General features: G+C 40.5%; 1 protein-coding gene across 1 annotated transcript; it reads right to left on the bottom strand.

Moving 5' to 3' along the window:
- Positions 1–76: 76 nt before the first annotated feature.
- Positions 77–26,831, bottom strand: tdrd6a (tudor domain containing 6a). Its single transcript, XM_014205831.3, has 17 exons — positions 26,438–26,831; positions 20,979–21,026; positions 14,767–20,744; positions 14,432–14,559; positions 14,224–14,304; positions 14,042–14,087; positions 13,840–13,907; positions 13,524–13,578; positions 13,186–13,268; positions 13,030–13,099; positions 12,842–12,921; positions 12,658–12,706; positions 12,503–12,579; positions 4,512–4,545; positions 4,310–4,386; positions 3,598–3,649; positions 77–976 (listed from the first exon to the last, which is right to left on the bottom strand). Exons 3-17 carry the CDS (start codon positions 20,660–20,662, stop codon positions 858–860), a joined length of 6,915 nt encoding a protein of 2,304 aa, XP_014061306.3. The 5' UTR covers positions 20,663–20,744; positions 20,979–21,026; positions 26,438–26,831; the 3' UTR covers positions 77–857.
- Between the last annotated feature and the right edge of the window lie 449 nt (positions 26,832–27,280).

Raw genomic sequence — 27,280 nt, 5'->3', positions numbered from 1 at the left:
AATGTCATCAAATAATGCAAACAGCATTGACACTAGACTGCTGAGGACATTGTAGTAGTAGTGGTGGTGTGACAAGATTAAAAACAATCATAGCTGCTGGTAGGACAAAGAGAACGACATGTGGAAGGAAGTGCAAGATTATGTATTGTGTAAACAAAAAATTCTCAGAACACACTGCACATTTCTATACAGGAACAAACATCTTGTGAAAGCCTTTCATTGTCCATATTCAATGTTTAAACGTCAACAATAATTGAATATGGAAATATATAGAACTTTGGCAAAATGACTCAAACTAAACAGATCAATTGTGCAGTGTTCCATAAATACACTAGGCTGACAGACACTGGATGAAAGGAGTTTCCATTTAGAATACTGATGAAACATATTGCAACAACCATCCAAAGACAGTGTCATGTTATTTCAAAGATTGTCAATTTTTCTAAACTTGGTATGGACAGAGTAGTATACTACAAAGCACAATTAAGGAGTTTGCCAGCTAACTAATATATATTAAAAAGAATAATTGGCATAGTCTAATTGATTCAGCCAACTAAAACATCTAAATTTCACTTTTTTTATATTCCAGAAAATCAATAGCCATTTCTGGTTGCTTATCAAAGTTAGCTGGCTAACTCATTGAACCTGCTTTGTAGTAAACCCTCTGAGGTATTTCTGATCTAGAGACAAATGGCTAACTTGAGCGAAATGAGGTGACGATGGGTGCTTACAGCTAAATAAAGGAAAAAGCAAAAGCAAATTACCAAATAAACTAGACACAGAATGCAAACAAAATGCCACTGAACAGATTGATTTAACATGGAATAGAACTGAATGTGTGCCTGCACAGCAACACACTAGTCACTGGACTGGCTTTGTTCCTGGGTGGTCCGAGACTCTGACACAAAGATGATGTCATCATCGGAGTTCTCCTCCACTCTCAGGCTGAGATGGGTCACCTGTGACATCACAACTTCTGTATGGGAGAAAGGTGAGGGCAGAGAGATGTGATAAGAAAATCAGAAATACAAATATCCTATTTTTCCTGGTTAGGAATGGTTGATCATATCAATGAGCTCTAGGCCCTCTATTCTTTTCACCAATGACCTGCCACTGGCAATAAACAAAGCATGTGTGTGTCCATGTATGATGATGATGCCCTTCCTTTTTTCCACATTGTTACGTTACAGCCTTATTCTAAAATGTATGACATAAATGTTCTCAATCTACACACAGTACCCTATAAATGACAAAGCGAAAACAAGTTACCATATATAAATAAGTATTCAGACCCTTTGCTATGAAATTCGAAATTGAGCTCAGGTGCATCCTGTTTCCATTGATCATCCTTGAGATGTCTCTACAACTTGGGAGTCCACCTGTGGTAAGTTCAATTGATTGGAGGTGATTTGGAAAGGCACACATCTGTCTATATAAGGTCCCACAGTTGACAGTGCATGTCAGAGCAAAATCCAAGCCTTGAGGTCAAAGACAGGATTGTGTCAAGGTAAAGATCTGGGGAAGGGTACCAAAAAAATTCTGTAATACTGAAAGTCTCCAAGAACACAGTGGCCTCAATTTTTAAACCGGAAGACGTTTGAAACTCCCAAGACTCTTCTTAGAGCTGGCCGCCCGGCCAAACTGAGCAATCGGGGAGAAGGGCCTTGGTCAGGGAAGTGTTCAAAAAGCCGATGGTCACTTAGAGCTTCAGAGTTCCTCTGTGGAGATGGGTGAACCTTCCAGAAGGACAACCATCTCTGCAGCACTCCGCCAATCAGGCCTTTATGGTAGTGGCCAAACAAAGCCACTACTCAGTAAAAGGCACGACAGCCCACTTGGGAGTTTCCCAAAAGGCACCTAAAGGACTCTCAACAACCACAGCTAATGAAGTCACTGAAACCCTTAAGAGTCGCAATCTATTTTGGAATGGTTGGCCAGTAATAAACTGGTCCTGAACATCTCTTAAAGAGCATTGTATTTGGTACAAATAATTCCCTAAATTCTAGACCTCAGCTGAATTTGGTAATGAATGGTTTCATTACTTAGCGTTACCTTAGATTGTAAACAGTCACGGTCAAAAGAAATTCAATGGCTGTAAAGATGGGGAGAGGTCTGTCCTCAAAGAGATGCTCTGCTTTATTGACACCACACTCCAAAAAGCAAGTCCTGCAGGCTCTAGTTTTGTCTTATCTTGACTTTCATAGAGTCGTGTGGTCGAGTGCTGCAATGAAAGACCTAAAGCTGCAGCTGGCCCAGAACAGAGCAGCACGTCTTGCTCTTCATTGTAATCAGAAGGCTAATATAAATACTATGTATGCCAGTCTCTCTTGGCTAAGAGTTGAGGAAAGACTGACTACGTTTTGAAAATTCCAAATTGTTAGCATAGTCAACTTACACACAGCTCTGACACACACACACTTACCCCACCAGGAGTCTTTTCACAGTCCCCAAATCCAGAACAAATTCAATAAAAAGTGTACAGTATTATATAAAGCCATTATTGCATGGAACTCCCATCTCATATTGCGCAAATGAACAGCAAACCTGGTTTTAAAAAACAACAGATAAAGCAACCCCTCACTGCACAACGCCTCTCCCTATTTGACCGAGACTAGTTTGTGTGTATGTATTGACATGTAGGCTGTGTGAGCCATTTTTAAATTGATGTAGTTCTGTCCTTGAGCTGTTCTTGTTTATTAATGTTCTGTATTACCGTAAATTCCGGACTATAAGCCGCAACTTTTTTCCCAGGCTTTGAACCTCGCTGCTTAAACAATGACGTGGCTAATATATGGATTTTTCCCGCTTTCAATTTTTTCTCTCCAAAAAAACACATTCTGTGACGTGCTCAGTTTTTTGGCGGCATGAAGCTTTCATTAGACCAATGAAATTGCCGAACGGGTTAAGGTCAAACAACTTTTTTGTTTACTGTTTAGATTAAATCGAGCGCTCTCAAAACTTCCCATCATTCTGATTACGGTAGTCATTTTGTCACCCTCATCGTGGCAAAGACACAGAGAAATGCATAGGATGCAGCTTTCAAGTTGAAGGCGATTGATCTGGCTGTTGGAAAAGGAAATAGAGCTGCTGCACGGGAGCTTGGTCTTAATGAGTCGATGATAAGACGTTGGAAACAGCAGTGTGAGGAATTGACTCAGTGCAAAAAGACAACTAAAGCCTACTGCTAATTTCTTATTTTTTGTTACAAGCCGTGTTTCGTTAAAGCCTATTTATTTTTGTTACAAGCCGTGTTTCGTTAAAGCCTGTGTAAAGTTCATTTGTTTCAATGTACCGGTAGGCACCTGCGGCTTATAGACATGTGCGGCTTATTTATGTTCAAAATAATATTTTTTTAATTCAGTGGGTGCGGCTTATATTCAGGTGCGCTTAATAGTCCGGTACGGTGTCATGTTTTGTATGGACCCCAGGAAGAGTAGCTGCTGCTTTTGTAACAGTTAATGGGGATCCTAATGAAATACCAAATGAGTGTCAGAAATGAAAAAAAATTAAAAAGTAATATCCCTTCATTGGCCTGTTTTATCAGACAGTATTATTGACCAACTAGTAACTATGGATCCCGAAGATATGAACACATACCTGCAGAGTCTTCGCCAGGAAAAGACATCTCTTGCTCAAGCTGCACATCATTCTTAAATTAAATAGAAAATCATTAGTGTCATTCAAAGTTCAGACAATGAGTGCGGTTACATGCACACAATAATGTGATTATTGATAGTCAGATTATTATAGTTTAATTAAAATGTTTGCATGCTTTCAAGAAGAACGATTTCCCTAATAATCCGGTTTACACGGAATCAGGCTACCTGATGTCACTGATAAATGAAAAAAATATATATATAATAAATAAATAAATCACTCCTCAAAACAAATGTACCACAGTGAACATGTTATTTTTGGGAAGCATATTTGACTCAGAGTTTGGACATAAAGTTTGTATGTGAAAACTAAGACGCATACATTGTTGTTCCGAACACACTTCTACACGCGCTAAAGAGGGAGGCTCACTTGGCTGGTGCTAGCACATGCGCAGATCAAATACATCGCTGGAACACCGATCAAAGTCTTAACATTTCTTAACAATTCGAAAGATTGCTCAGAAAACCAGGTGTTTTAATCGACATATGCCAACTTCGATTTTGACCTTACAAGAAGTAGAGTAAGGCGTTTACATGACTATTTCATAATCTGACTACCGCCATAATCAGTTTAATATTGAAATATTAGTGTGCATGTTAACCTACTCACTGAAGAAGCACCCCTCCCTCCAGTGTTACTCAACACTTGTTACCTTGTCCTGTGTAGCAGCACTGGACACTACCTCCACATCGGTCGCCTCTTCAATCTCAGCAAACTGTTCTGCATAATCTACAAAGACATTTACACTGACAATTCACATCAACAAGTCACTAAACACATAAACAGTCATCCCACAATTGAGAAAATGTCTGAGTTTGTTTTGGAAGTCTGTTGTGTAAAGAGAAATCTTATACCTGAACAGACTTCTTCATGACAGAGCAGATCATCCTAAAATGGCATAGAATAATATTAGTTAAAGTTTGTTGCAGAAAATGTTAAGATACCCCTCTACTACAACTCAACTAACATATACACACATATACATACACACACACACACACACACAGCAAAAAAAGAAACGTACTCTCACTGTTAACTGTGTTTATTTTCAGCAAACTTAACATCTGTAAATATTTGTATGAACATGACAAGATTCAACAACAGACATAAACTGAACAAGTTCCACAGACATGTGACTAACAGAAATTGAATAATGTGTCCCTGAACAATGGGGGGGTCAAAATCAAAAGTAACAAAATCGGTATCTGGTGTGGCCACCACCTGCATTAAGTACGGCAGTGCATCTCCTCATGGACTGCACCAGATTTACCAGTTCTTGCTGTGAGATGTTACCCCACTCTTCCACCAAGGCACCTGCAAGTTCCCAGACATTTCTGGGAGGGAATGGCCCTAGCCCTCACCCTCTGATCCAACAGGTCCCAGATGTGCTCAATGGGGTTGAGATCCGGGCTCTTCGCTGGCCATGGCAGAACACTGACATTCCTGTCTTGCAGGAAATCACACACAGAACAAACAGTATGGTTGGTGGCATTGTCATGTTGGAGGGTCATGTCAGGATGAGCCTGCAGGAAGGGTACCACGAGGGAGGAAGATGTCTTCCCAATAACGCACAGCGTTGAGATTGCCTGCAATGACAAGCTCAGTCCGATGATGCTGCGACACACTGCCCCAGATCATGGACCTTCCACCTCCAAATCGATCCCGCTCCAGAGTACAGGCCTCGGTGTAACGCTTATTCCTTTGACAATAAACGCAAATCCGACCATCACCCCTGGTGAGACAAAACCGCGGCTCGTCAGTGAAGAGCACTTTTTGCCAGTCTTGTCTGGTCCAGCGACAGTGGGATTGTTCCCATAGGTGACATTGTTGCCGGTGATGTCTGGTGAGGACCTGCCTTACAACAGGCCTACAAGCACACAGTCCAGCCTCTCTCAGCCTATTGTGGACAGTCTGAGCACTGATGGAGGGATTGTGCGTCCCTGGTGTAACTCGGGCATGTTCAGATGTCCCGATCCTGTGCAGGTGTTTTTCATTTTTTTTAAATGTAATATCCGAAACATACAATATACTTGCAGTGAAGCCGCTCAACAACTACATCATACCAGTCATCCAACAGACTCCCATGCAGAGCGACACACAGAAGCATCCAGGGTCAATGCCCTGCTCAAGGGCACGTTGACAGATCTCCCACCAGGCCAAAAAATGTGAACCCGAACCCCCCCAAGATCCCCCCTCCCCCCACAGTTACCCAAAAGCTGCCCCTCAATCATTCGAGACCCCTCCCACAGCCCCCCCCAGAAGAAAAATAAACAATTCCACTCCCCACCAAGAACCCCCAAATGCACCAACAACCAAGAAAATGAGATATATATATATATTCTTTTTAAACAAAGGGCATCAAGGACAACTAAAATCATAACAGCAATGCCAAATGTATATGTTTGTGCGCATGTCTGGCACTATTACATGTATGTGTGTGTTCTTGTATGCGTTTATTGAATGAGTGTGTATATGCATATGTACAAACACCTGCATGTCGTCAACCTCAGGCAAACCAGCATTAGTTGTAAAAACACTGCCCCCCAGTGTCATTCAAACGTACTTTTTATTATGTTTTATTTTGACTTTTATCTTTGACCATCATTCTAACTCCACTCCCACATCCCAGCCCATTCCATCTATCTCTGCTGGCCACCCACTTCGGGTTTCTACACAACACATATCTTGCAACTATGCTGTGATGTTTCATGTACAATTTCAATCTATCGAATAGAATCCACAGATTGCAAGTTGAAGACAAATACTTTTACTAAGAGTATTAGTACAGTTACATTTGTCATTTAGCAGACGCTCTTATCCAGAGCGACTTACAGTAGTGAATGCATACATTTCATGCATTTTCTTTTGTACTGGCCCCCCGTGGGAATCGAACCCACAACCCTGGCAAACACCATGCTCTACCAACTGAGCCACAGGGAGCCACAGGGAAGCCAGTAATTAACTGACCCGGTCTCTCCAGATCTCCTAACAGTACTATTTCTAGGGTCAATTTTAGATCCATGCTATGCATTTTCAGCCATTCCTGAACCTGAGACCAGAAATAGAGCCTACCTGAGGGCAATACCAAAATATATTGTCTATTGATTCTGTATCCTCACAAAATCTGTAGAACTTCGATGATTTTATGCCTCAAATATTCAACATTTTGTTGGTGGCAAGAATTCGATATAATAATTTCAGCTGAAAAGCCCGAAGTCTTGATATATATATATCTATCTATCTCTCAACTTATACACCCTGTACCATGGAATCAGTACAAAAATCTCTTCCCAACTATTTTGCAATCTGTATGGCACAGTTGTCAACATCCTGGTCCTCAAATGAAACTGGTATACTTTCCTATTTATGCTATTTTTATTCCTCCGCAAGTTTTGATCCTTTACATTGGGCAGACAGACCAGTTCCCTACCTCCTCCCGCTGCCACCTGCCTCCTCCATTTTTGGGGTAATGCTGTAATCAATTGGTTGTACTCTTGGATTGAGCAGACCTTCCTGTACAATTCTGATAACTCCATGAAGGACATAACTCTACCATTCCAATTTACAATATCATTTAAGGACAAAATACCATTTTCAAACATCTTTCCAATAAATACAGGTATTTTATCAACCAGCACATTTGAGTAGAGCCATAATATTTGTTCTCTTTTCAGGGGGATGAAATTGAAATTGTAGCCAGCTCTGCAATGCTTGTTAGAAAAAGAGAGATACTTTGAAAAAAGTATAATTTTCAATTAATTAAAAATGAGACATGGCAATCTGCAAAGGCAAAAAGGCAATTTTTTTAAAACAATGGATGAGCTTTACTTAGTAATCTACTTGAGAACAATTTAGGGTTCAAATAAAACGTTTTAATAAGTGAAGCTTTTAGAGAGAGGTTTAGTGCTTTTATATTTAAATCATCTCAACCCACCCAATCCATATTCATTATATAGATAGGCACGCTTTATTGTCTGATTTAGCATCCCAGAAAGCGAAATATTTTTTGCTCATATAATTTGAAAAAACGAATCATCAGGAGTTGGCAGCGCCATAAGTGGGTCAACTGAGATATGACTAAGGAGTTAATCAAGGCAATCTTTCCATAAATAGACAGGTATTTACCTCTCCATAGTTGCAGGATCTTGTCTATTTAAAAAAATATATATACTAAAAAAAAAAAAAATCTATTGAAATTCATTGTGGAGAGCTTATTTAAACATTTTGTGATATGAATACCAAGTATATCTACTTCACCATCAGCAAATTTTATAGGTAAACTGCAGGGTAATGTAAAAGTTGTATTTTCTAAAGATCCAATACGTGATATTGTACACTTATCATAATTAGGTTTTAGTCCAGAGAGTACAGAAAAGTTATCTAGATCGTCAATGAGACATTGCAGGGATCTAGCTTTCAGACTTAATATAAAACTTGAGTCATCGGTATACATGGACAACTTTGCTTTTAAGCCTTGGATTTCTAACCCTCTAATGTTGTTATTGGATCTGATTTTAATAGCTAGCATTTTGATGGCCATAAGGAATAGATATGGTGAGAGGACACCCTTGTTTATCTCCTTCTTGACAATTCAAAACTCTGAGAAGAAGCCGTAATTTACTACTTTACACCTGGGGTTGCTATACATAATTTTACCCATTTTATAAAATAATTACCGAAATTGAAAAATAGAGGCATTTATAAATAAAATCCAGTCTTACTTTATCAAATGCCTTTTCAAAATCCGCTTTAAATACCAGGCCTGGCTTTTTAGATTATTCATGATGTTCTATTATTTCTAGTTGTTGTCGTATATTATCTCCAATGTATCATCCACACAAAAAACCTGTCTGATCAGGATGAACAATACCTGGTAAAACCCTTTTAATTCTGAGTGCTATGCATTTCGCTAGAATTTTTGCATCACAATATTGAAGTGTAAGGGGCCTCCAGTTTTTTTTTTTTTAGATAGACTGGGTCTTTATATTTGCCATCTGGGTCTTGTTTAAATAGAGAAATCAGACCTTCCTGCTGAGTACCTGACAGACTACCATTTCTATAAGAGCAGTTAAAACAATGGAGCTTTTAGTATATCAAAAAAGGCTTGATATACCTCTACCGGTATGCCATCAAGCCCTGGGGTTTTTTCAGACTGAAAGGATTTAATAGCCTCAAAAGTTATTCCTTTAATTTGGCATTCGCACTGATCTTTCTGTACATTTGTTAATTTTCAATTTTTTATATTATTTGGAAAGAATTCCTTACCGTAATCTTCATTCAGCGGGAGAGGATGAGACAGAAAAGAGAACATCTGCCTAAAATAATTAGCTTCCTCTTTTAAAATATCATTCGGAGAACAATAGATGACTCAGTCTTCAGTAACGGGTTTCTGCAAATTATTTTTGTTAGCGTTCCTGTATTGGAGATTATTTTGTGCATTTTTCTCCATATTCCACCCAGTTTGCTTTATTTTTGTAATAGATTACATTAGATCGTTTTTAAGTTCCTCAAGTTATTTTTGTTTTTCCTGTAACTTATTTTGCATCTCTGTAGTATTGTTTTTATTGCTATCTACCTGTACTATTAGTTCATGGATTTCCCTTGTTAGTCTTGTCTCTTTAGCCAGAAACTGCTTTAATTATTGAATGACCTCTAAAAGGTACATTTAAAGGTATCCTCCCAAACAATAAAGGGATTTGCCAAACCTATATTATACTGGAAAAATTCTGTTATAAATTATTTTGTCTTAGTTAAAAATAAGTTGTCCTCCAGTAAACTTTGATTACATTTCCAATATCCCCATCCACGTGGAAAATCTATAAGAGTTATGTGAATGCCAATTAGATGATGATCTGATCACATTCTGTCTCCTATTAAAACTTTTTTAACCTTTGATGCAAGAGAGAAAGAGACAAGAAAGTAGTCAAGACGACTAGCTTGATTAAGTCTCCTCCATGTATATCTCACTAGGTCTGGGTTTTTTAGTCTCCAAATATCCACTATTTCTAATGTATCCATAATATTTGTGATTTCCTTAAGGGCACGGTGATGATAGTTTGTAGAGTGATTACCTTTACGGTCCATTGAGGTACTTAACACTGTGTTATAGTCTCCTACCATAATGATTTGATCATTTGTTGCCTGTAAGTTCAATAAATTGGTATAAATGTTTTCGAAGTATGGATCATCCTGATTTGGGCCAAATCTCTTTTTCGAATGAGCCAAATCTCTTTTTCGACCACAGTCATATTAAAAAAGGATCCACCTTCCTTGAAAATCATTCCTGACCATTTACACAGGTTGACATTTTTGTTAATTAATAAATCACACCTTTTGAGTTCCTTTGTCCATGACAGAAAATGATTTCACCACCCCAGTCCTTTTCCCACGCAACTTCATCTAAGGATGTAGAGTGAGTTTCCTGTAAACAGTATATTGTTATATTCCTTTTCTTTTAGCCATGTAAAGACTGATCTTTTTTATAATCTGCTAAACCATTACAATTATAACTGGCTATACTTATTTCAGCCCTTACCATAAGTAGATACTATTCCCAGTCTAAATTGACCATAATTAGAGCTTGTAGCTGCCATCAGAGGTATTATGACGGTCAAAATTAGAGCTTTCAAATGTCTGATATTTAGAATTCAAGTAAAAGGTTCTAGCAATATTTGTTTTATTCCCTTGTCTGTTTGCCTGTGAGCCAATGCCACAGATGTTGGAAAATTGAGACAAGATGTGTGTAGTAAATCTGAGTAGGTTGATGTGTATGATATTGGATGTGATTTAGTGAGTGTGTACGATGCCTGTATAAGAGTAAGACTATAATGTGTGATGTCCAAATAAATAATACCTTCGCCAATTTGCATGGATGAGTGTCTATGTGTGTAACATCTAGTGCGTATAGCCTTAATATTTCATGATGATAATTGTAATCCATATCGTATCACCGTCATAGTTGCATCATAATTACATTTATCATTGAAAAACACATCCCAGCATTTCCATAGCAATTGATGTTTCACATGATCATGAGACCTTGCATTACTCTAGAGACGGCTTCACTACAGTACAAATGTATTCCGTACAATGTTATTATTCCTCAATGCCCCTATTCTGATATCTTCCCCTTGCTTGTTGTAAACATATATAAACCTGTAGACAAATAGACAAACAAAACACATTCAATTATAAAACAGTTCGACAATAGAGAGAGGGAGAGTAGAGAAAAGCAAGTGAGAAGAGAGAGAGAGAGATCAGGTGTGTGTAAGCGAGCATGTAATTGAGTACGTGTGTTCATATCCACTTCATAGTGTTCAGATATTTTTACAGTTCCAATACTTTCTTTTTTTCGTAACCTGAAGTCCCTGTAGAATTTAGTACAGCCATGGTGTTATGGAGCCGTCTCGGAATAGCTGTCCATCTATAAAGAGTTGGTCCACAATGAGAAAGGCAGGCTTACCCTTCTCCCTTTGTTGCCTTTGTACCGGATACAGTCTCTTACGACATTTGTTTATCTCCCTTGGAAATTGGTCATTGAGACCAAATTTGGTCCCTTTAAGCTCCCTTCCCCTGCTTTTGATCAGCTCCTTTTGTTGGTTGTGTTCAAATTTTGCGATGATTGGTCAGGGACTCGGTGGAAAGCCACCTTGCTTGCAGTCTCGATAGGAAGTTTCAAGGCGGATTGCATGAATTCTCTGATCGCGCCCTTTGGATTAGTCCTCATGCCTCAGGAATCCCAGAAAAAAAATGGATTCACGCATGCTACGACTTTGTATGTCTAGTAGCAACTCCATCACCCCATTTTCCCTGAGTAGACAATCCATGTTGGAACCGTGGATTTTTACCTTGGCTGTCAGTGCCTTGTTCTCTCCTTGGAGCGTGAGAATTTCACTCTGGCTAAACTCCAAACTCCCCCTCAGCCCTGCTACATCCTGAGGTAGTTGAATCTTTCCATGATGGAGTATGTTGTTCCTCCATAGCGTAAAACTGTTGGTACTCATCAATTTCCCTCAGGCTCTCCTTGGAATCCAGATAGGCTCTACACTGCAACCAGTTGTTTTCCGAAAAGATAACAATGAGTCTTTCTCAAGACGATGACAGGCGTCTGTAGTACAGCGAGCTAGCACTCGCAGAATCCACGCAAGAAAATGGAACACAAACTTGCAGTCCCAGCCGTGAAGGCTAACCACGTCGTGGAATCCTTAGTGACAAAACTTTAGTTCTGATTAAAATTGATTTAGTGAAAAAAATTTAACAAACAACAAACTGAGCGTAGACAGTACAATGTTCTGTTGCGCGCTCTGATGACGTATCTTATCCTGTGCAGGTGTTGTTACACATGGTCTGCCACTGCGAGGACGATCAGCTGTCCATCCTGTCTCCCTGAGCGATGTCTTAGGCGTCGCACAGTACGAGACATTGCAATTTATTGCCCTGGCCACATCTGCAGTCCTCATGCCTCCTTGCAGCATGCCTAAGGCACGTTCACGCAGATGAGCAGGGACCCTGGGAATCTTTCTTTTAGTGTTTTTCAGAGTTAGTAGAACGGCCTCTTTAGTGTCCTAATTGTTCATAACTGTGACGTTAATTGCCTACCGTCTGTAAGCTGTTAGTGTCTTGATGACCGTTCCACAGGTGCATGTTCATTCATTATTTATGGTTCATTGAACAAGCATGGGAAACAGTGTTTAAACCCTTTACAATGAAGATCTGTTTAGTTATTTGGATTTTTACAAATGATCTTTGAAAGACAGGGTCCTGAAAAAGAAACTTCCCAATTTCACTGCACCTTTTATAGACTGTGTACGTCACGAATAGAATTCGATTTGAAGAGTTCTGTTACCTTGTCCTGTGTGGGAGCACTGGATGTAACCTCCACAACAGTTGCCTCTTGAGCATCAGTTCTCTGTTCTGTGGACACTACAAAAGGCATTTACATTGGCATCAATAACTACACAGAAATACTACAGCCTGAATCCACAAAATGTCAGCACAAACCTAAACAGTCTTCATCAGGACTAGACTTTGATTCCCCTCGAAGGTCATCCTAAAAATGAACAGAAATCATAAGCGTCGCAATGCCTACCTGGTTAAATAAAGGTGAGAAGAAAAAAAAAGGGGGGGGATACAAAAAAAACAATGCAACAACTCCTCTCTACTGTACCACTACAAATATGTTTACCCTTTCCTGCGGGGTAGCACTTGATATACCATCTGCATAGGTTTCTTTCTTAATCTCAGCACCATCATCTGTGGATGTAACTGTAAAGGATATTTACGTTCATAATTTAAAATCAACAAAACAATAAGAGTGCCTTTGTCCATGTATGGATTTGTCTGACACCAATCAAATCAGATGTGATCACATACCTAAACAGTCTCCAATGAGACATGAAGTCACTTCTCTAAGACATGAGGGGTCTTCCTCAAGCACGTCATCCTAAAATGTAACCAAATATTAAGAGTATTCATAGTTCCGTTTTATGATGACAATGTGAATGTCACTTATTATAACCAACCTCTTACCTTATTATCCTGTGTGGGAACACTGGATACAACTTCTACATCAGTTGCTGGTTCAATATCAACTAGCTGTTCTGAAAGCACGTCTGCAAGGGCATTGATCATGTTCAGAAACAGTACTTTTTTGGTTGTTTGCATTTAGCTAAACCCGTCAAATGATCAAAGTTGTCAAAATGGGCTCTCGCAAGGTATAGATGAAGAGCGATGTCCAACTTCCATGTGTCTTCAGTACACCGGCATAAATTAAGACTGAGAATCAACATCACACACTCTTTGCTGATGTGTCATGTACTGCATTAGGTTTTAATCTACCATCTACAGAATTATGAAATACCACTCACCACTAGATTCATCTAATGGTGCACACACATCAGCTAGAGTAGAGTCATCCTGGACCTGCGATAGAGCATGCTGGAGTTAATTGTGAGTAACAGGAAATCATTCTCATGTGGAGGAAAAATGGGAAAACCAATGTATTAACATCTTGTTACAAAACACGCTCTAGTTTTGCACACTACAACAACGTTTTTGTACGGATCTACAATCTCAGTGTCGAGATCCACCAGAAAGCCCTATAAAATACATTTTACAATGGCTCCATTTTAAAAACAGAGAAGATGCATAGAATCGATACAAAAAGATTACAATTACACCTACCTCTGAGGCAGCCTTGCTCAGGTCATCTCCTGCAACAGTGCTGTCACTGTCATCTGTGTCTTCATGATCTATATGTTAGCAAACCTGGGATAAGACTCCAAAATAGTGCAAGACACTTTCATGTCACTGTGTTCTGTATGAAGATTAATCCTTTGAGTCATATCAAAACACTGCGTCTTTAAGAGATCTGAGACACGCTTACCACTTTCTGACCCAGCATTCGACGACGCTGTATCGAAGTCATCGCTCTGGTCAAGTTCAAAGTGTAAACATATGATGCTCAGATTAACAAACATCACAATGAAGTAAATTATAAAGGCCATTATCTCTATAGGAAATCTTTGTCATGTGAAGATGGAGGAAGAAACATTCCTTGTTACAAACCTCTTCTGGTTCTGAAGACAACGGCTCAAATATATTGTGTGGGTCTACTATCATTTCAGTGTCGTGATCCAGCAGCAGAACCTAGCGTTTAAAAAAATGTATTTAGATAACAGCTCAGGGTTATATTTCAGATACAAATATATGCAGTGATACGTCTCACACATCAGTTGGTCGTTTTTAAACACAGGGTGTGGAGGAGCTTGCTTACCTTTATGGAGTCCTCAAAGATCTTCAAAATCTTTGCTTTACACCAACTCTTCTTAGCAGAGGACCAAACGACACAGGATGATGACCCAACTGGAACAGTCGGCTCAACTCTCTGAAGTTTACCAAACTCTAAAACAGACAACAAAAAAAAATGTTTATATTAAACAAACACTCCCAGTGTAATACGTACCAGAAAGTACAAAAAATGTATGTACTCTACTGCAAGTCGCTCTGGTTAAGAGTATCTGCTAAATGACAAATTTAAAATGTAACAAGTACTCAAATTTGATGGAAAAGAATCCAAAGTTCAAATAGTAAATAACGTGTAGAACTAACCAGATTCAGGTACAACAGCAGAGATGTTGACATCCTCATCTCTGATTCCAGATTCCTCTTTTTTGGTCTCCAACTCCAAAGCCAAGGTCTCCAGTTCCTCATCTTTGGTGTCTGACTCCTCTGTGACAGCATATTCTGACTTTGCACTCTCGACGACAGGCTCAGCACACAGTTTGAAAACTTCCTCATAGATGTCGTCTTGACCTTGGGAAATGTCTGAAAGAGAAGTCTGGTCAAAGTGTTCGTCGAAGTACAGACGTGACTCTGAGTCATCCAGACTGAAGGCTTTTTCCAGTACTGATACACTCCCACTTTCGTCTTTGTATACTTCCAATGTGTCCTTTTTAGCCCTTGAAACCAAGATGTCTTTGTTCCCTTGGGAGGTTGCCGCTTGAGCCTCACATGAATCTCCACTCTCTGAGAGACATTCGAGTCCTGCATCACTGGGTTCCTCACAGATGATGATGGGAATGGACTTAGTCACTTTCCCTTCGTTGGTTGTCTTTGCACTCAGACCCTGTATGGCGGTCATGGATTCTTGGATCTCAATTGTGTAAGACAGTTTTTCTTCCTCTTTGTCATGGTCAATTGACGCTGTGTTGCCAAGGTGATCAAAACAGTCTGCATCTACTTGGAAACTTATCAGATCCACATCCTCTGCGTGACCTTCATCTGTTGCTTGGGTGAGTACTGAGTTGCCCTGTTGCTCATCAGAAATGTCTGCGCATTTGTCCTCATCCACTAACTCATGAGTTTCATTACGGGCCAAAGCGTAGTCTTTGTCGTGCTCTCTGACGTTTTCATCTGGCTCTTCGGGTCTTGAGTTGAGCACTGCTGCCTCTTCCTCAACCAACTTAAATTCACCTACCAATGAAGGCGTGTCACCTGACATTGCAACTCCTGAAGGATCAGACTTGTCTTCGTCTTCAGACGTTTCTTTGTCAACAGAGCTCTTCCAGTACAGCTTCATAGTGTCATTTATAATTTCTTCCTCGCATTTCACCTTGAGGAAACATGTGATCCCACCCCGATTTTGACTGGATACTCTCAGAACTGTCAGGTGTAGAAGCTTGTCTTTTATGAGTTCTGATAACTGGTCAGCAGCAGTGTCATGCCAGGATCCTTGTGAATAATCAAACCCTTCAAGCTGACACTGGAACGCCTGTGGGGGAGTGTCAATGAGCACAGTTGGCATTGGCCTCACATCTTTCAGATTGACTGTAGACTCATTTCCATAGTCCACAAAGAGAATGGATAGGGCATCTACATCTTTCCTTAGGACTTCTGCACGGTACCACTGTTCATCATCCACAAATAGAGCAATGCAAGGGCTTCCAATGCACAGAGTTTCAGTGTCAATTAACGTAGATGCCACAGCATTCCCAGCGTCTGCAACGACTTCAGTGATCTTATCAAGCTTGTCCGATTCAGCAGATTGACACCAAAAGGACTGAGGTCCATTTATAGTAGAGGCATAGACTTCTACAGTCTGTCCCTCTGAAATGTCAGGCTTACTGTAACGAGCAGTCTTAACGTCGACCAAAGTGCTCATCTCTGGTGGCACACTTCTAGCAGAAGGGCTTTGTTGGGGCTCTTCGGCCTCTTGGTTGGAGCTTTCTGATGTCTCAGGTATCACATCAGACGAGGCTGTTGGGCTGCTGGGAGATATGTTGCATGTGATTGCTTTGCTGCCATGCACTAAGCCAACCTCCCAAAAAGATCCAGACTGTTTCATGAACATGCACCCTAACCGTTTGTTACCGTTTAAACCAACTTTCTCTTTGAAGTTAGACACAACTTCCGGATTCAGTTCTGCTTGGTTTCCGACAGCTGTCACTCCACTTAGGAAGCAGAGAATACTGAACCTGGGAATTTCAAGGAAGTGTTTGTCGAGTTGACATATCTTGGAGACTGAAACTGTTGCTGTATTTCCAAAGTCTATGAACTCAACAAGAGCTGTTTCGTTTCCCAGTATTTCACTTACAACTGCACGGTACCATGACGAATCATCTGGAAACTCTGCACTGACCAAGTCTCCTTGACTCAAGTCCTTAGTGTGAATGGTTGCAGCAGTTGACTGTTCATCATTGAGTTTTTCCACAATGGAATAAATGTCGTCTTCCTCCTTGATCAACTGTACAAAGAAACTCTGTGGACTATTGCAATGTGAGACAAAGACATCGGCTACCATGCCTGGATTTATGGATTTTGAGGGCAGGTCTGAGAGTTTTGGAAGATGTTTCACCTTTGCTTTGGGAACTACAATCTCCTTTTGTGGTTCACTGAGGGATGGCTTTGGCGCTTGTGGGCCTTTCGTTTCCGCCTGAGGAATTTTTTCTGGTTGTTTCCTAGCCTCTGAACAAACTCGCTCATTAGGTCTCCTCAAAGGTACCCGTTTTTGATATGTCCTGTAGGGTGCTTGAGGGAGTTTCTCAAACTTTTGGGTGTCCTCATCTGTTTTTTGTTGTACCTCTTTAGTTGTAGACTGAGGTTTGGCCTCAAGAGCTGATGTGTGGCTGCTGGTTCCATCATGTGGTCTCCTGCTCTGGTGTAACACTTGCTCTTCTCTGTGCATCTCAAGGTTGAACTTCTCCTTTATCTTTGCATTCACTTGCATTTTCCTGTCATAGAGCTCCACCAGCAACTTGCCCCCAGGTTCTTTTGCCACCACAAGAGCCCTGAAGTTCCGGTCAGTCATACTGGTCTCAAACCAGCCGTTCACCTCACTTGTAACCTCTCCGGGGATATCAGAAAGCCCACACTGGACAGCTTGTACAGGCACAGACATGATCTCACTGGCCTCAATGGGAATGGGAAGCAGATCAGATTTTTTTACTTCCAATGTGTCGCCATAATCCACAAAGTGAACCAGGATTGTTGGATTTCTAGACTTGATCTGCCCTCTGTACCACTCTCCGTCTGTGTATTTCGCAAAGCACACAGTTCCAAAAGTTTGGGGACAGTTGGTGATCTCCAACTGGCGGCAAAGCGTGTTGATGGTCTCTGCAAGTCCTTTAACTGTATCTGCATTCCTTTTCAGCTGGCAGTAGAAGTGATTGACATTTTTCACACTTGTCACAGTGACCTCTTCTTCACTCCCCGTTTTGATGTTGTGAGTGGAGTAGTAGTAGGTGTCCAACCGGAAAGGGGAGGAAGGGACTTTTTTGGCAGGTGCACGGTTTGCCAGTCCTTTCTGAACCATCAAGTTGCAGACACTCTGAAAGGGTGTTTCCAGATCCACCACATTGAATACCACTTTCTGGGCATTGTACATGACAGCATATATGGTGCACTTCAAGACCCTGTGGTCGGATGCTGCGGTGTCCACAAAGTCCTGGAACTGTCTAATGGCATCTTCAGGCCATTCAGTGGTGTGTGAAGTAGGGAGGATAAGGTTGTACAAGCTGCAACGAAAAGCTTGACCTTTTAGTTGCACGAAGTTGGGATCTATGCGGCGCAAGTCTTGCAGGGAGACTGTCTTTGTCTGACCATAGTCTATGAACAGCACATCAACGTGCAGTGTTGCATGCTTTTGAATGACCAGGGCTCTGTACCACATTCCGTTGTCTGGGTGGCGGGCAACACAGGCAGGTTCCACAGGTTGCCCAAACTCGGTGTCAGCATAGTGCTGCTGTATGTCTTGCATGAGCCATTTTAGATGATTAGAATTTTGTGCTAGTTGGCACCAAAAGTCATTTGGACTCTCAATGTAAGACACCGTGACTTCAACTGAACTTCCTATTGGAAACAGGTATTCCTTGAAGGCAGTTCTGGACTCTTTGACAGTGGAATCGCTGGTGGACAATCCTTGAGGGCCAACACTTGCCTTGAACACATCATAAGGAATAGCACGTGGGTTCTGTGTTGTGGGGGCGATGATAGGCCTTGAAGAGGCCTTGTGAGGTGTCTTACTTGTGTCACCCTTCTCTGCAAAGCCAGCACTGCAAAGCAGCTTACTGACATCTCGCTCTCCATGTGCAGATGAGTCCATCAGTTGAACAATGTAAGCACCATGAGACTTTGCAGTTACGTGTACATCCAGGATCTTGTCTGCTATTGATTTTGTGAAGAAGTCTGTAGCATTTCGGCTCCATTTCTCTTCTTTTGGTCTAATACCGGCCAGCCTACACTTCAGTGCAAGTGCTGGCAACTCTTTAAACTTGTCAGGAAGGACTCCGAGATTGAACCAGTCAATCATCTCTGTGTTTCCGTAGTCAAAAAAGAAGACCCTGGCCTTGTGCCCAGTGACTTCAGACACAGTCGCCCTGTAAAAAGAGTTGTCTTGTGATCTGGCAGCACAATAAAGGCCAACTTTTGGACATTCGACGACTCCCGCACTGACTGGGTTGCTGTACAAATCAGCAAGATCATTCATCATTTGATTAAATGCATCTGCATACATTTGTGTATGAATCCAGAATTCTGAAGGGTTCTCCACATGTTGTATAACTGCCACGTGTGAAGAATTCAGAGGGAGATCTTCGGCAGGATACTTAGCCTGAATTTCCTTGGGATCACCAGAGCTTGGTGGTGCAGTTTCCTCAAATTTGATTCCATCTGGATGTGGAGGACTTGCACAGTTGTTGCGAACAGCATAATCTCCATGTGACTTCTCAGAGTCCAGCAAACATCTCTCCTTTGTGCCAAACAGTTTGTTGATGTTTGTGTTTTCATTCCCGTAGAGTGTTACGTAGTGGACTCCCTCTGACAGACTCTGGTACTCGAACTTTGCAATCACAGTCCTGTTCAGAAGTAGGGATTTCAGATATTCAATCTGGGCAGCCGTCCATCCAACGCCTTTGTCGATGACACCGTGGAGAGAGCAGACATAAGTGACAACAGGCATTCTAAAGAACTCTGTGGCCAGTGGTCTGATGTTCTCCGCTTGGACAAACTGTTTCTTCCCATAGTCGACATGGAGCACTTCAACCACATTATTGGCTGTAAAGACCTGTTGTAACATAGACCGATACCACCTTCCGTCACTTGCTCTTGAGGCACATGGGGAACCCAACATTTCGGGTCTGGTGATGCCCGTTTCCACTCGGCCTTCATAGTGTTGTGTAATCTGCTCCGTTAGTTTCTTCAACTCCTGAGAAAACACCTTCAACTGACAGAAGACGCGCAATGGGTTGGTTACCTCCGTGACAACAACCGTCTCTACGGTTTCCGTTTGCAGCTCTGGATACATGTAGTGCTGCTGCTTCTCAATTTGCTCACGGGTCTCTATTGGGTCATTTCTCATGGAGGACTTCTGTGGATCTTCTGTAGAGTTTGAAGCCCCACTCTGCAATGACTTTGAAACGTAGAGCTTGAACTTATCGGTGCTCAGCTTCTTAGCAAACCCCATTTCGTGCATCTGTCTAGATACGCAGGGAACATCCAGGAGGAATGTTCTATGGGGCACCAAGATGTCCTGGACACATGCATCAACCGTCTTTCCGCAGAGGGATTTCAGAAATTCTAAGGCCACTGGTGACCACCTGTTCTCAGGTGACAGGGGCAACACATTGGAGAGAACACAGAATTCTACCTCAGGGGGTAGGTGGAAAAACTCTTTCTGACCCCAAGCCAACATGCTAGTGGTGACACCAAGCATTCTCCCTTCGTCAATAAGGAACACATTGTAACTTGAGCCATTTCTTGAGACTATGCGTACCCTATACCAAGTTTCATATATCTGAACCAAGCACACATCTCCAGGATTTCCCTCCAACTCACGAAAGATTTCTCTGGGAAACTGAATGTCTTTTCGCAGGCGTTGATAGGCAATTTCTCTCTCTTGATCAAAATTGCCCCATAGCTCCACAATATCACATTGGGGATTGCAGTTCACCCTTGTTATGAGAACTGAAACGTTTGAACCTGGTGTTGGGAGCCCAGGGATTGAACACATTTTGACGTTGTCAAAGTATTCCGTCTTCCATCAACTATCAATGTCCATCCAACCAAATCCTAAATGTCAAGGTCCAATGAGTCTAAGAAAAGAAGTCAGTAGATTAAATTCAGTATTTTGGACACAGTGCCATTGAGAAACTTAGATAACAATAAAATAAAATAAATACTCAGTAAATAAGTCATTGGGAACATTGAAGGAGAATGTAGCTTTTTTCCCCCCACCTTTTACCAAATCTAAACTTATGTAAATGGTATCTTAAAAGGAAGGATCCAGAGACTTTTTTTGCGATTTAACTTGTTTTTGAGAAACTTACCCCAACCCGGCGAGTCACTTCGTCATCCTCGTTGTGCTGTACAGGGCTCTGAAAAAAAACATGAACAAATGCAGATTGAGTCGCATAAAATCGAATATAACCTTGCGGATAAAGTTCGGAATGACAAATTCATATGTCTAAAGACCTGCATCACTATAATGAGAGCTTTTCAGTTTCTAAAAGGACGTATTTGTATGTTTTCAGAGCCCCTGTACTGCACAACCAGGATAAGAACATTATCATTATAATGATAAAAGGTGGGTGCTTCTATTTGTCATATTTCAGAAATGTACAAGTGTGCATTACACGCATCTGTGATTTGGAAATGTGTTTTTGCATATCCCAACTCCCCCATAGACACCCTTGGAGAGTGGGGTCGCAGCCAGGATCTGCCATTATCAATGGCAACCCTAAACCAATTAGGGCACCGACAGATGTTGCACCTTGTCGGCTCGGGGATTCAAACTGGCGACCATTCGAATTTCTGGCCCAACGCTCTAATCGCTAATCTATCAGCTGACTCGCTGGTTGGGGTAAGATTCTCAAAAACAAGTGAAATGACAAAGAAACCTGTCTGGACCCTTCAATAACATGCCATTTACACCAACGATAGAGATTTGGTTGTAAAAAGCCAACTGATTAATCTAACGATTTGTAATATATATATATGTAATAATGTCAATTACAACAAAACTGGATGAACAATATGCACTTATTTTAACTTAATTTTATACATAAATAAAATCAATATAGTCTCAGATAAATAATGAAACATGTTCAATTTGGTTTAAATAATGCAAAAACAGTGTTGGAGAAGAAAGTAAAAGTGCAATATGTGCCATGTAAAAAAGCTAAAGTTGAAGTTCCTTGCTCAGAAGATGAAAGCTGGTGGTTCCTTTTAACATGAGTCTTCAATATTCCCAAGTAAGAAGTTTTAGGTTCTATACCATTTGTATTTCATAGACCTTTGACTATTGGATGTTCTTATAGGCACTATAGTATTGCCAGCCTAATCTCAGGAGTTGATAGGCTTGAAGTCATAAACAGCGCTGTGCTTCAAGCATTGCGAAAAGCTGCTGAAAATGGAGGAAAATGCAGTTTGAATGAATGCTTAGGAGCCTGCTGTTGCCTACCACCGCTCAGACTAGAGGTCGACCGATTAATCGGAATGGCCGATTAATTAGGGCCGATTTCAAGTTTTCATAATCAGTCATCGGTATTTTTGGACACCGATTTGCCGATTAAAAAAAAATACACCTTTACTTATCCTGTTAGGGCTAGGGGGCAGTATTGACACGGCCGGATAAAAAACGTACCCGATTTAATCTGGTTACTACTCCTGCCCAGAAACTAGAATATGCATATAATTATTGGCTTTGGATAGAAAACACCCTAAAGTTTCTAAAACTGTTTGAATGGTGTCTGTGAGTATAACAGAACTCATATGGCAGGCAAAAACCTGAGAAGATTCCTTACAGGAAGTGCCCTCTCTGACAAGTTCTTGTTCTTCTTGGCTGTTTATTGAAAACTGAGGATCTTTGCTGTAACGTGACACTTCCTACGGCTCCCATAGGCTCTCAGAACCCGGGAAAAAGCTGAATGATATCGAGGCAGCCCCTGGCTGAAAAACATTAGCGCGTTTGGATAGTGGCCGGTCAGAGTACTATGAGACTCAGGCTCGTGCACGAGGTGATCCCATGCTTTTATTTTCTCTCTCTTTGAACGTAAACACGCTTTCCCTGTCTGAATATTATCGCTTTTTTACGAGAAAAATGGCATAAAAATGGATTTTAAACAGCGGTTGACATGCTTCGAAGTACGGTAATGGAATATTTAGAATTCTTTTGTCACGAAATGCGTCGTGAGCCTGACCCTTATTTACACTTCGGATAGTGTCTTGAACGCACGAACAAAACGCCGCTATTTGGATATAACTATGGATTATTTTGAACCAAACCAACATTTGTTATTGAAGTAGAAGTCCTGGGAGTGCATTCTGACGAAGAACATCAAAGGTAATAACATTTTTCTTATAGTAAATCTGATTTTGGTGAGTGCTAAACTTGCTGGGTGTCTAAATAGCTAGCCCTGTGATGCCGGGCTATCTACTCAGAATATTACAAAATGTGCTTTCACCGAAAAGCTATTTTAAAATCGGACATATCGAGTGCATAGAGGAGTTCTGTATCTATAATTCTTAAAATAATTATGTTTTTTGTGAACGTTTATCGTGAGTAATTTAGTAAATTCACCGGAAGTTTGCGGTGGGTATGCTAGTTCTGAACATCACATGCTAATGTAAAAAGCTGGTTTTTGATATAAATATTAACTTGATTGAACAAAACATGCATGTATTGTATAACATAATGTCCTAGGTGTGTCATCTGATGAAGATCATCAAAGGTTAGTGCTTCATTTAGCTGTGGTTTGGGTTTATGTGACATTATATGCTAGCTTGAAAAATGGGTGTCTGATTATTTCTGGCTGGGTACTCTGCTGACATAATCTAATGTTTTGCTTTCGTTGTAAAGCCTTTTTGAAATCGGACAGTGTGGTTAGATTAACGAGAGTCTTTTTTAAAATGGTGTAAAATAGTCATATGTTTGAGAAATTGAAGTAATAGCATTTCTAAGGTATTTGAATAACGCGCCACAGGATTCCACTGGCTGTTACGTAGGTGGGACGATTTCGTCCCACTGGCCCTAGAGAAGTTAACTAGGCAAGTCAGTTAAGAACACATTCTTACTTTCAATGACGGCCTAGGAACTTGTTCAGGAGCAGAACGACAGATTTTTACCTTGTCAGCTCGGGGATTCAATCTTGCAACCTTACGGTTAACTAGTTCAACGCTCTAACCACCTGCTTTACATTGCACTCCACGAGGAGCCTGCCTGTTACGCGAATGCAGTAAGAAGCCAAGGTAAGTTGATAGCTAGCATTAAACTTATCTTATAAAAAACAATCAATCAATCATAATCACCAGTTAAACTAGTAATATCATCAACCATGTGTAGTTATCTAGCCTGTCCTGCTTTGCATATAAATCGATGCGGTTTGCATTCGCGAAAAAGGACTGTCGTTGCTCCAACGTGTACCTAACCATAAACATCATAAACAACATCATTTGCGAAAAAAAGCACAATCGTTGCACGACTGTACCTAACCATCAATGCCTTTCTTAACATCAATACACAGAAGTATATATTTTTAAACCTGCATATTTAGCTAAAAGAAATCCAGGTTAGCAGGCAATATTAACCAGGTGAAATTGTGTCACTTCTCTGGTGTAACTGATGGTTACACACACACACACACATATATATATATATATATATATAAATGCTGAGCATACAATATAGCTAGTAATTGTATTAGACTTTTTTGCTCATCTTTATCAAGAGTGCCAATAGATATGGACCTGACTGTATATAAACTGATTATGCACTCATGTAAAATAAGATTGCCACTTTGAATTCCCTTGATATGCCAACATCCAGTAAGATGTGTTAAGTAGGCCTAAGCTATTTTTTATTTTATTTTTAAACCGCAATTCCTACTTCAACCTCAATCACACGGGAGATATGAACATTCAATATTAATGTAAGGGGAAAAAAACAGTGAAATGACAAAGAAGCCATTAAACTTTTCCTATTGGGTGTACTTGATAGAGCAGGGTTCCCCAGCTCATTTTATTTGGCCTCCCATGTTCTGGGCTTTTATTGTATTTTTTATTATTGTTGTTGGACATAAGATGTAAAAACACCAGCAAATCAAATCCAAGTCATTTAAAAATGTAGGAAATCTGTCCAAAGTATTCCCTCACATACTAGAGAGATACACTGAGTGTACAAAACATTAAGGACACCTGCTCTTTACATGATAAACTGACCAGGTGAATGCCATGATCCCTTATTGAGGTCACTTGTTAAATACACTACAATCACTGTAGATGAAGGGGAGGAGACAGGTTAAAGAAGGATTTTTAAGTCTTGAGACAATTGAAAGAAGGATTGTGTATGTGTGCTGTTCAGAGGGTGAATGGGCAAGACAAAATAATGAAGTGCCCTTGAACGGGTATGGTACAGTAGTAGCTGCCAGGCGCACTGGGTTGAGTGTGTCAAGAACTGAAACGCTGCTGGGTTTTTCACCCGCAACAGTTTCCTGTGTGTATCAAGAATGGTCCACCAGCCAACTTGACTTGGGAAGCAATGGATTGAACATGGGCCAGCATCCCTGTGGAATGCTTTTGGGGAGTCCATGCCCCGATGAATTGAGGCTGTTCTGAGGGCAAAAGTGGGTGCAACTCAATATTAGGAAGGTGTTCCTAATGTTTTGTATACTCAGTGTATGTGATCTTATGTAAGCAAGGTTTGAAATTATTATAGTTTTAGTCAAATGTTTTACCTTTTTGAGCTTGTTGCAATCCATTTGCAGTCTACAAATTATGTGTAATTATGTTCCGACCCCTGACCATCTGCTCAAGAAAAATGTATCAGCTAGGGGCTTAATCTAGTTGATGATCCCTGTACTAGAGAAATATAGTGGAATTCACAATCTTGATACTGTAGCTTACCTTACCCTATAACCTAGGCAATCTTTTCAAATCATTCCCATTAGCCTACTCTCTAGGAACATCATACACAATCGATAATAACCCTTCCAATGAGCAAACCTCTCATTTAGGCCGATTTTACAGACATTTTGAGGTACCACACAGACATTTAAATAATGTAACTAAGCAGGCAAATGATACAAAAGGCATCTCTTCTAAACACCTTCTAAACAGTTGTAGCCAACCAATGAAATGTTACGATACCATCAATCTCAGTCTGTCTGGTTATTTATTTCCATAAAGTCACTATCAAGTTTGACGTTACTGCCACCATGTGGGTTAAAATGGTTATGGTTAGTATTCTTATTCGACTCCACCAAGTTGACATGTATTTGTGCCATTATGGGTTCACAATCACAACAATATGTGTCGGTCAAATGTGTTTATCGTGCAGTAACATGTGGTATACCGTTTTAAAACACCAACCCTGAAAGGCGACGCTCTAACTACTAACGTTAGCTAGCTAACTACAGAACATGGCCAATGCAACTGCCTGTCGAACCAGTTGGGATAGCTAACTTAGCTGGGTAGCCATCTCAATAGCGATCTATGAACATGAATAAACCAAATTCAGTAAAAACCCGTTAACTACACAATTTCACAGTTAAAATGCCATGTGTTAGCTGACAATCCACACAAACGACTAAGGTACAATAACTATAGTAGCTAGTTTGTTAACGTTTGTTTGGCTAAAATGCGACTAAGTTAGCCGGAGCAGCGTGCAAAAGACATTAGCTAAAGAAAAGCATGCTGAAGTCAAAATAAGTTGGCTAACTAACGTTAGCTAGATGAATTTAGCGTTCATCATCCACGTCAAAATAAATATCAGTAGTAGCTAGCTGCTCACCCTTGCTTTGCAAATAGTTGTCCTTCCAGCGCTGATCAACGACGTTTCTTCAAGAAGGTAAGAACAGGCGCTTTCGAAACTTCCCTCAATTAACTCGTTAGCTACGTTATCTAACTAGGCGTCGCGCCATGGCGGGAGACTTCTCGTTCTCAAAATGAATAATAACGTTACTCACGTAATCAACGTTCGGAAGCTAGTATTATTGTGCAAGTTAAATACAATATTTGATGCGATCCGCTTATCAATAGGCTATAGCTACATTTGAAACGGTTGGAAATTTGCAAGCAGGGAAAGTAATAATATGATTTGAAGATGCCGCTGTTGTATGCAACTAGCTAGCTTCTTCTGCAGAAAGTGGAGTGAGTGACCGGATGAAAAAAAATGCAACGGCAAAAAAGATGTTGCACTTGGCATCTGTTTTCGTATCCACCCCACTCAACAGGAGGAGACAGTGGTATCATCAAATCACAGATAAAGAGTTTTATTATCCTCCGTATATTTAGCTTTCCATGCATTGAGAAAGGGCATATGCCCTACACAAATCTACAAAAATAATGTTAAAAAAATATGTATGCTGTTGGATGGAAAACCTAGGTTACTTATAATGACATATTATAACGAAAGGTCAAAAGATCAAATACATTTACCCTAAATTCTTTGAGGGACATGATGATCTGGGTTCGAGGACCAAAGAAAGTAGCCTGGTTGCTGTCTCTGTTCAGCTATTACATTCCACCCCTTGCCACTCCTACATTTGGCAAATGACCGGAGTGACAAGGAGTGGAATATTAGCTAGAAAGACTGGTACCCACACTACAAAGACGGGTCCACAGAAAACCCTCT

Source organism: Salmo salar, chromosome 06 (assembly GCF_965601325.2).
Source record: "Salmo salar chromosome 06, fSalSal1, whole genome shotgun sequence".
NCBI classification, from domain to species: Eukaryota; Metazoa; Chordata; class Actinopteri; order Salmoniformes; family Salmonidae; genus Salmo; species Salmo salar.
This window is presented reverse-complemented; position numbering and strand designations above follow the sequence as displayed.

Bases quoted from the DNA above. Each gene is read 5' to 3' on its own strand.
- tdrd6a (XM_014205831.3), bottom strand. From the start codon at position 20,662: ATGTGTTCAATCCCTGGGCTCCCAACACCAGGTTCAAACGTTTCAGTT. The intron at 14,560-14,766 runs GTTAGTTCTACA...TGTCTGTTTTAG, and splicing joins TGCTGTTGTACCTGAATCTG to AGTTTGGTAAACTTCAGAGA. The intron at 977-3,597 runs GTATGTGTTCAT...TCTCCCATACAG, and splicing joins TCCTGGCGAAGACTCTGCAG to AAGTTGTGATGTCACAGGTG.